This window comes from Macrobrachium nipponense, chromosome 28 (assembly GCF_015104395.2).
Source record: "Macrobrachium nipponense isolate FS-2020 chromosome 28, ASM1510439v2, whole genome shotgun sequence".
Lineage (NCBI taxonomy): Eukaryota > Metazoa > Arthropoda > Malacostraca > Decapoda > Palaemonidae > Macrobrachium > Macrobrachium nipponense.
In genome coordinates, this window is record NC_087217.1 from 64,573,691 (window position 1) to 64,584,927 (window position 11,237).

The following is an 11,237-nucleotide window of genomic DNA, read 5'->3' on the forward strand; positions in this document are numbered from 1 at the left end:
AACTAATTGATGTGGTTCGCAGGAGTTCTTTAACATATCTAATACAACTCCAAGCAGTTTCCAACAAATTTTACCAAAAAATTTCCTACAGGTTTAATGCAATCATAAGCAATTTCCACAATATTTCAAACAGAATCAATCAAACCACAAACCATATTTTTAACAACTTTAACAGTCACAAACAAATGATCAAAAAAGCACTCAAGCAAAAGAGAAGAATTCCAGTTTATAAAAGAAGCTCTGAAGCTTCATATTTAAAGCTGACTGAATTTCCCCGCAGAGGCTAAGCGCTGGGATCTCTGAGGTCATTCAAGCGCTGAAAGGGAAACAGAGTAGAAAGATCGGAAAGGCGTAACAGGAAGAAAATTTCAAAGCATCTGCACTATGAAACGATTGCTAGGAGAGGGTGGGAAGTAAGCTGGAAGGAAGAGAATATAAACGGGGGTAAAGTAAAAGGAGTGAAAAGGGTTACAGCTAAGGACCGAAGGGACGCTGCAAAGAACCTTACGTAATGCCTACAGTGCACCCATGAGATGCACTGACGGCACTATCCTCCCCCTCCCCCTTCGGAAGTCCAATATTAGAATATGATAATACAATTATCAAAACTTGATAAGTTCAATCAAATACCTACTAATCAAAACAACAACTGTTCTTCTCAGTCTTGCAGTGGCACGTACTAAAGTGAAATTACATACATTATTTTTACAGCCATGATGATTGCTTTTCCCAAAATTAATTACCGGAGATTATTGCTACTCTAAGAACTCCTTCCACACAACACAATCCCAAATTCCTAGAAAACTCTTAGCAGAAACGTATTTAAAACAACATATATTCGTCTCAATTACTGTTATATTGTACATACGCCTTCAATTTCATGCACATCGACACACGCAAACACACATACGCACGCACATTATATATATCATATATATATATATATTAATATATATATATATATATAATATATATATATATATACATATAGTCATTAATGTTTCTCAGTTACCCCTGTAACTCTTTCATATCCTACTAAGTCCCGAATATCGTCCAATCTTACACCCATATGAAAATGGACAAACCTTCGACCAATCATAGTTTTCCCCTTGGGTGTGAACGTTAAAACTCCCAAGGTATATGTTAATTTCGCTACTTAAACAATAACGCGTGGCATAACTATTTGTGAAAATTCTATTATAGTAAAACAATATATATAATAATATATTATTATTTATATATAATATTTATAAATATAAAATATAATAATATAAATAAATTCTGCATAACAAATCTCGTGATAGCTGCGTGGTCAGAGCGCTTCACTGTACGTTCTGATAGAGTTCTTGGTTCCGAGGTTCGCGCTCGTGAGCCGTCGAAATTATCAACTAAAAATTCCTCTCCGGTTAACATATATGAAAATATATCAATTCCGAGGTAGAGCGAATTAGATATTAAAGGACATTTGTAGCTAAATGAGTATATAATGTGTTATTATATATATTATATATATATATATATATATATATAATATATATATATATATATATATATGGATATATAGCTATGTCTGTAAATGGCAAACAGGTGATAAACTAAAATTTAAGGCTAAAATAACACCTGTTAAGTATGTAAGAAAAAACCGATACCGGAAGCTATATTTACTGAAAAAAAAAAATTATCACCGCTTGAACCAACAGTAAAATCAGATTAAAGTAGACGGTTTACTTTCAGCAGTCTAAAAAATGCAGCCGCGCCTCCACATAACTGAACGCAGTCAAAAAAAAAAAAAAAAAAAAAAAAAAATAAAAAAAAAAAAAAAAAAAAAAAAAAAAAAAAAAAAAAAAAGCGCCGAAGTTTCTTATGTGCAATCGAGTTTTCTGTACAGCGTATAATTCTGTATGAAACTCTCAGCTACGGTCCATGAAATTCTTAGCCGCGGCCCATAAAAGTTTCTGTCACAGCCAGGTGGTGGCCTGTGTTATTGCCATCTATGCAAGACGCACGATCATGGCTAGAGGGCTGCAATTGTTTACGATTGATGATTGGAGGGTGGATGATCAACAAACCAATTTGCAGCCCTCTACCCTTGGTAGTTCTTAAGATTTGAGGGCGGACAGAAAAAGTGCGGACTGATAGACAAAGACATCATTTGTTTTCTTTTACAGAAAACTAAAAAAAGTCACAATAATTCTTTAAAGGAAATTGCCTCTGGATGTCTTAAATTTGTTTACCTAAGCATCGTCTCCGGAGTCATTATTCTTCCTAATGGTTCCTGAAGTCATGTGTTCAAGGGGAGTTGATGAGTTTAGGAGATGGATCAGAATGCGTTTAAAGTTTGCATCCGATGAATATCTTTCGTTGATAAGAGGATCTTCAAGCCGCAATGTCCTATAATTCATTTTTCCTTTCTTCGAATAAATACAGAAATCAGCAAAGACGATATGTAGAAGTTCGTAATGGTGGCAATTGGTGAGTAAAGGTAAGTCTAAACTAAGGATGGTCCTGTAGAGGTATGCTAAGTTAAGGTGCTAATTATGGAGACAATGAGTGTCTTCGTTTCCTAAGTATCTATAAACATTAACGGATTCTAGCTTATTACTTACGCGTTGTTAACTTTGGTGCCAAAATTATTAAAGTCTATGTCTTGTGAATAATGGTTATCTCACCGTAGAAATAATTAGCCATATAAGCTTTCAACGTATAACATTAAAACGTAGGATTCTGATCCTGATTTGTCAATGTGGCACCTATGGTATCTATAAAATGAAAGCATTTTTTCTTCTCTATATTGCGTTAAAGTTCTCATGTTGATTTCTTTTGGAATTATCACTGTAGAAAAATTCTAAATTCCCTGAAGTAATAATACTCCTAGTAAAACGCTTCGAGAGCTATGTAAGGGCAGGTTTACAGTGCAGCCAAACATATGATAAACTCATGTTATACACATCACAAACAAGATGAATTGAAGTTTACGACTTGTTAGTGGAATGGAAGATAGAATCTGGGCTAAAGGCAAAGAGCTGGGGCCTATGAGGTCAATCAGCGCTGAAAGGGAAATAGAGATTAGAAAGGTTTTAAAGGTGTAACAGGAAGAAAACCTCGCAGTTGAACTATGAAACAATTGATAGGAGAGGGTGGAAAGAGAGATATAAGAGAATGTGAATGGAAGTACAGTAAAATGAATGAAAGGGGGTTGCAGTTAGGGGCCGAAGGGACACTGCAAAATAAACCTGAATAAAACAGTGCGCCGGATGAGGTGCACTGCCGACATTAACCCCCTATGCCACGGGGACAACTCGTTGGCAGTCCTATTACTGGCCGAAGATTCGTTCGTCAGTTGCGATCGTTGACTTGTTTTCGACAAGTTTGTGATATATTTGCAACAAACGAACCTAATTATGACAGCGATGACTAGAGAACTTGTAACTTCGCCTCGCAGTGGAAAGTAGAATAAAAAAGATGCGCCGAAGTTTCTTCGGCGCAATCGAGTTTTCTGTACAGCGTATAATACTGTATGAAAATCTCAGCCGTGGCCCACGAAGCTCTCAGTCGAGGCCCGGCGGTGGCCTGTGTTGTTGGTATTATAGCGGCGCCAGATGCATGATCAAGGCTAACTTTAACCTTAAATAAAATAAAAACTACTGAGGCTAGAGGGCTGCAATTTGTTATGTTTGATGACTGGAGGGTGGATGATCAAAATACCAATTTGCAGCCCTCTATCCTCAGTAGTTTTTAAGATCTGAGGGCGGACAGAAAAACTGCAAACGGGCAGACAAATAGCCATCGCAATAGCTTTATTTTACACAAAACTCAACCCTGAACCATGAGCACGATTAATACATAGAAGCAATCAATACAAATGACGCCACTGGAACCCTTTAAGTGTAAGCGCCTTCATTACTGCAAACAAACTTACTTTTGATGTGCGAGTTTATTGAAAAAAATTTTAGAATTAGAATATTTAACGGTTTAGTTGAGATCAGTGTGATGTTACTGACTATACTCTGTTTTTTTCCATCTGTCCATCCGCCTGTGGTGGTCGCGCATGGTAACACTGCATCCCGGGCTTTAAATAGTTACACTATGCATGTGTAAGTTTTATGTAAATAAAAGGATATCTTGGTGTATATTTGCAACTGAAAAGTGTTTTAATAATTTACTGTATGCGAATTACACCGTTAATATTCGAAATAGGATATTATTTAAAGGCCGGGATGCAGTGTTACCATGCGCAAACACCACAGGCGGATGGACAGATGGGGAAAAAAACAGAGTATAGTAGTTGTTATCACTGAGGTTCAAATGACGAGATGTTTTCAAATATCAAAATTTAACTAAATCAGTCATCGTATTTGCTTAAAAAGCTACTGGTATAAATATTGCAACAAGTCTCACCGAACATGATTTAATGCTCAAGATCATAAGACCAACTAAAAATTACTGAGAAAAACTGAAAAAGCCAAAATTAAAAAGAGAAGGATACCACAAATTAAAACTTTACCTCTACGAAAAATAAATAATAATAAGTTTTTATTATAAGAAGAAACGTTAAAGAATTCACTTTATTCAGCACATCAGGCAACTGCACATTTGACATTTTGTCGAAATATTTTGACTTGCAAACAGAGCTACAGAACTGTAGATAATCTTTAAGACAACGACAAAGGAATTTCTCCAACAGCAGTGAATAATACGGTGCTCATTTTCATTTTCAAAAAAGTATACAATTAAAACTATGTATCGAAACAATTCTTCAGGGGAAGATAATGAAGTAAAATTTGCCACGCTCAGAGAGAAGTGGCTTGATAACTTGACTATGGTACAAATGGAATAGAGTTTAGGCCAAAGGCCAAGCGCTGTGACCTATGAGGTCCTCCAGCGCTGGAAAGGGCGGATAACAAGATGGTACAAATAAGTTATGCTCAGGTGACACTGGAAACCCAACGAGTAAAATCAATCGTTGCTCTTGAAACAATGCAGATCCTCGACTTTACAGTGACTAAGACGTAAGTCTGACTTCAAGAAAGAAATAAATTTCACGTTTCAATTTGGAAGAGGAAATACGCTAGTGAAATGATCAGGTGCATAAAAGAAAAAAAAAATACAGTATATTAAAAGTAAAAATGAAAATTAAAAACTTAAATTCTATACATAAATAGAAATGTCACCTTACAGTAATTTTCGAAAGCGAGCGGATCTTTTTAGACTATGCATGAAAACACGGTAATTTAAAGAGACTCATAGAAGAAAGTTATTCAAATGAATTTACGATAAGAAATTTATTATTTAGAATCTGGATCGTAATAAGTTACTACTTCTGTCAAATTTCATTTATATAAAGGAGGAATAAAAGGGTGCATATAAGAAAGAAAAAAGTATTTACGACTTACTTCACTTCAGAAAACGTCAAGTTAGTCACGGGAAGAAAATCAATCACTTTGTAGTGCAACCAGAAGAAACAAGTAAAAAATGAGCCCAAGATTCTCCGACGCAAACGAGTTTTCTGTACAGCGTATAATGCTGTATTCAACTCTCAGCCACGGCCAGGTGGTGCCTGTGTTATTGGCACCTAAAGCAGTGCCAGACGTACGAGCATGGCTAATTTAAAACTTAAAAAAGATATAAAAAATACTGAGGCTAGAGGACTGCAATTTCGTATGTTTGTTGATTGGAGGGTGGATGATCAACTTACCAATTTACAGCCCTCTAGACTCATTAGTTTTTAAGATCTGAAAGCGGAAAGAAAAAGTGCGGACGGACAGACAAAGCAACCTCAACAGTTTTCTTTTACAGAAAACTAAAACGAAAATGCCAATCAAACTGTCTTGTAAAATAAAGACTTTTTTTTTAAGAAAATAAGTCACCCACTCTGAAGACTGGTTCAAATAAGAGTTATAGAAAAATTTCATTTCGTAGAAAAATAAGCAATGGCTGAAATTTAACTTCATCAGTCTAGTCTTACTCGCAATTGCATATAACAGGACCTTTAAATAAAAATAAAAATTGGCTTATGGAGGCCAGAATCGACCTGGAACTTCTAGGTTAAAAAACTTAACCACTGAACAACTTAAGCCTATGCTTTTCGTACTTTATGCCTGCAAACTTATATAAATTTATTACAGTTATTTAGCATTTTTTTCTTCCATTATTATCATTATTCTTACTATTACTTATTATTATTATTATTATTATTATTATTATTATTATTATTATTATTATTATTATTATTATTATTATTATTACATAAAGGCATAAAAAAAATTCTATTAAGACCAATGATCTAAGATAATATTTGCCAGATTGTTTTGAAGGAAGATAATCGCAATAAGCTAATTACCTTATCAAAAGAATTATTTGTATCATTCACCAGATTAGTGTCACTGACCCAAGGAGAGCCTTTCGTGATTATACCAGTACTTATTTATTACTTTTTTCGAATATCAGTGGCAACGGGCTACTTTAACTACTATACATACATATATATATTATATAGACATACATACTCTTAACACACTATATATAATGTATATAAATACAAAATATATATATATATATATATATATATATATATATCATACATAAATATATACACACACACACACACACACAACACACATATATATATATATATATATATATATATATATATATAGTATATAATATATATAAGTGAAAAACGCAAATTAAGTCTGTCAGGTAACTTAGAATTTTATAGCATACTGAGGACTTCATAAAAATTTCCCTTTGAACAACAATAATAATAATAATAATAATAATAATAATAATAATAATAATAATAATAATAATAATAATAATAATAATGATAATAATAAATCATCGAACATTCGCGCTCCAATTGAGAATTGGACAAAAGACTAATGAAGTCGGGAGCGGTAGCTTATGAAGCTACCTTGAATTCATCGTTATTGATAATGATGCATCATAACGTTTGCATTAATGACACGATAGTTCTCTAAAAAAATTATATTATATATATATATATATATATATTATATATATATATATATATGTGTGTGATATATATATATATATATATATATATGTGTATATATATATATATACATATATATTTATATATATATATATATATATATATATATATATATATATAATAGTATATATATATATATATATATATATATATATAAATATAATATATATGCATATATATATATTTATATCATATACATATGTATTTGTGTAATATAGTATATACATATATTTATATATATATATATATATATATATATATACGTTATATATTATTATATATATATATATATATACTTATATATATATATATATAATATAATATATATATATATATATAGATATATATGTGAACGTTCGACACATTAAAAACTCATAACCTTTTAGATTTTTGGATCACATATATATATATCTAATATATATACTATATATTATATATATATATATACTATAATGTATATATATATATATATATATAAGATACATATATATTATATATATCTATTATATATATATAATATATATTATATATATATATATTATTTTCTATCTGATGTTCAACTACACTTAGATTTCCTACCTCTTGATTTTAGGATAACAATGAATGTTAGCGGCAGAAACTTCGATTAAGATTACCAAAACGATATGAAACGCACGAAAGAAACAATGTTACTGAGCAGACGAAGCAAGCGAGAGGTCTATCAATTGCTCATCGGCGTAAATGCATTTAGAGCATTAAGTAACATCTGAAATATCTGGGCAAAAGTCAAATGAACTGACATGATATTCTAGATGCTTTTTTTTTTCATAGCTTCCACCTATGACAGCTTTAATTCATATTTTTTGAGGCACCTAGGTCTACCTATACATCATAGGATGGGATATTCCAAAGCTACGGTCTTAGACATTGGATTGCCTTCTATAATGCATAGATTAATTATTTAATAATCAGCTGAATAACGCCCGCTATGTAACACAGATGTCAAATCACAATGAAAGAGTATATTCAGTTAATTCATAATGGATTACACTGAAAAATGAATAAAAGCATAAAATGTCATCCTGAATATATTAAAAGTTAAATAACATTTATTTGCTTTACATACTTTGATTTAATTCACTGATTTACCTATTGATTTTATAGTTATTATTTTCAAATCTTACTGTTACCAGAATTACCCGGATACTATCTCACGAAACTGTGGAACATCTACTGCTGACCAGTTCAAGGAGGGAGAATTTAAAAAAGGAGCAGGTTAAGTAATAAATTCCGAGGGAGAATTTCAAAAATGAGTATGCTAACTAATAAATTCTGGTGGAGAATTTAAGAAAAAAGGAGCATGCTAACTAATAAATTCCTAGGGAAAATTTTTGAAAAAAGGAACATGTTAACTGATTATTTCTGAGGGAGAATTATAAAAATGAGCATGATAACTAATAAATTCCGAAGAAAAAAAAAAAAAGACCACGTTAACTAATAAATTCCGAGAGAGATTTTAAAAAAGGAGCATGTTAACTGATTATTTATAAGGCGAGAATTTTAAAAAGGCGCATGTTAACTAATAAATTCCGAGGGAGAATTTCAAAAAGGAGTATGTTAACTAATATATTCTGAGGGAGAATTTAAAAAAAAGGAGCATGTTAACTTATTATTTCTGAGGGAGAATTTCAAAAAGGAGCATGTTAACTAATAAATTCTGAGGGAGAATTTAAAAAAGGAGCATATTAACTAATAAATTCTGAGGGAGAATTTAAAAAAGGAGCATGCTAACTTATTATTTCTGAGGGAGAATTTCAAAAAAGGAGCATGTTAACTAATAAATTCTGAGGGAGAATTTAAAAAAGGAGCATGTTAACTAATAAATTCTGAGGGAGAATTTAGAAAAGGAGCATGTTAACTTATTATTTCTGAGGGAGAATAGAAAAAAAGGAGCATGTTAACTAATAAATTCTAAGGGAGAATTGAAAAAAGGAGCATATTAACTTATTATTTCTGAGGGAGAATTGAAAAAAGGAGCATATTGACTAATAAGTTCTGAGGGAGAATTCAAATAAGGAGCATGTTAACTAATAAATTCTGGGGAAGAGAAATTACAAAAAAGTTCTTTCTTCCGGTATTTTTCCAACACGGATAACGGTAAAAAAAATCCTTAAATTATGAAGCTTCATAAGGCCAATAATAAATTTTGGTGTCACTGAGTGAAAGCAAAGGTCGCTGAGAAATGATATTTCCATTAAGATTTTCCAACGCCAACCTCACCTTCCTTAGTCTCCGTCTCTCCCTCATTGTGGCCGCTTTCCGCCGATCGACGGTCACGCTTTTCCTCTTGCAAGCTTTACACGCCCAGAGTAAGCAAGTGCGCGCATGCGCGTGCCCTGCCGCGTGCGTCTGCGGCGCCAGGACGTGAGGGACGTGCGTCTCGTCGTCGTCCAGATATTCGTCTTCGGATTTGATGCTGAATTTGTCGCTGTGGTGGGAATGGCTGTGGTCGTGCCCGTGTTGGTCCCCTCCCATGAGGAAGGGCGCCGCCAGATCCGCCGACGACGGCCTGACGTCGTGGGGAGGCGAGTAGTGGGCGTGGGCGTGTCTGTGGGCATGTCCCGGATAGCTCGGGGACACGGAGTGAGGTCTTCCGTCGGGAGAGAGGCTGTCAGAGTATCGCGTCTCGTACCGGCACGACCGTAGCTCCGGCATCATGGTGCGGCGACAGCGACAGGAGCGTCGCTTCGGTTGCGATGTGTCTGCAGCGACTTCTTCGCCGCCTGCTACTGCCGATGTTGTTTACTCCTGCTGATGCCGCCCTCGACGACTTACACAGCCGCTCAAGTAGTCAGATGTTTATGTCGAATGTCAATCTTCAGTATAATGTAATGTAAAATCCCTTAGAAATTGCACAAGCCCTTCAAACAAACTATTTTATCAACCCAACTGTCGAGGTTTCTTTCAGTTCAGCGTCACCGCCATCGAAGCGGTCACAGAATTTTGAAGTTCCCAACGATTCACAGCCACAACGCGCCTCATCTTCCCTCGCCTATAATGTCTCTCGTTTTCTGTCGCCTATGGCATCACCTGCACAGCTGGACCGGCTTAATTCTGACTGGACCACGTCCCTGCGGCACACCATTGTTCCACAAGTTCGGCAGGAAGTCAACACGATTTTCAAAGCTATACAAAAACTCGACAGGACGCGCCAAATAACACACGGGAATCATTAGATGCCCATCCTAACCGTTATGCGAGATCGAAGCGTAATCCCCCGAATCACAAAATGATGCATTAGACTGCACGAATCCTTTCCGAAAGGTATGCCCCCCAAACCCCGGGGTGCCAAGAACGAGAAGAGTCAATGCACGAGAGCGTGGAGTCTGTGCGAGCGCGCCTCCGTGGTCAAAGGCCGAGAGCTACCGAAGTCACGCGGGCAACCCCCAGCGCCTTCTAAACCACCACCAACACTGAACACCCTCGGGTCAGTTGTCACCACCGTAAGTGCCAAGCCAACAACATCACCAGGCTGCCTAAGACCACCGGGAAATAACTGCAAGAGACTTATTTAAGTCTCTTGAGGAATCCCAGCCATACACTAGATAACGACGATCATTACGGCAATCAGGGGATCCTTCGGAGTGGAATAAAACAATTAAAACATACCAGTCGAAAGAAACCCTCATTACAAACACAGTTAGCAAACTGGCATCCTCGGTGCCAGACCAATGGGATGAGCAGGGACCTGGCAGGCTGTACCCAATAGCCAATAAGGGCACCTAGGCACTAACCAATTGTTGTGGGCATTTTTGTTAGGGGCGGAGACTGACTTCCTCCAAATAAACTATATGAATAGAATTACCCGAATTAAAAGAAAAAAAAAGGGGCGGGTGGCTGGGGGTGGGGATGGGGTTGCAAGAAAGAATTCTGATAAAAAATTTTATAAATCGACACCATTTCCGTGTGTCTCAAAAAACCAATACTGAAAGGAGTTCATCTGCTTGGGAGAGAATGATGCTACAGTCATACTAACACCAATATAAAAATATATACACAAGCATATATGATATATATATATATATATATATATATATATATATATATATATATATATATATATATATATATATGAGAGAGAGAGAGAGAGAGAGAGAGAGGAGAGATAGAGGGAGAGAGAGAGAGATGAGAGAGAGAGAGAGTCATCGTTCAATATAAGGCAATTACACAAAATTAAAACTCA

The 11,237-nt window shown here is 34.9% G+C and overlaps 1 protein-coding gene across 1 annotated transcript in view; it reads right to left on the bottom strand.

Annotated features, from left to right (window-relative positions):
- Positions 1–10,482, bottom strand: part of LOC135201833 (transcription factor SUM-1-like) — a 232,101-nt gene extending 221,619 nt beyond the window's left edge. The window contains exon 1 of the mRNA XM_064231111.1: positions 9,275–10,482. Coding sequence (XP_064087181.1) covers positions 9,275–9,712 — 438 coding nt within the window. The 5' untranslated portion in view covers positions 9,713–10,482. The remainder of the gene's footprint in view (positions 1–9,274) is intronic.
- Positions 10,483–11,237: the final 755 nt, after the last annotated feature.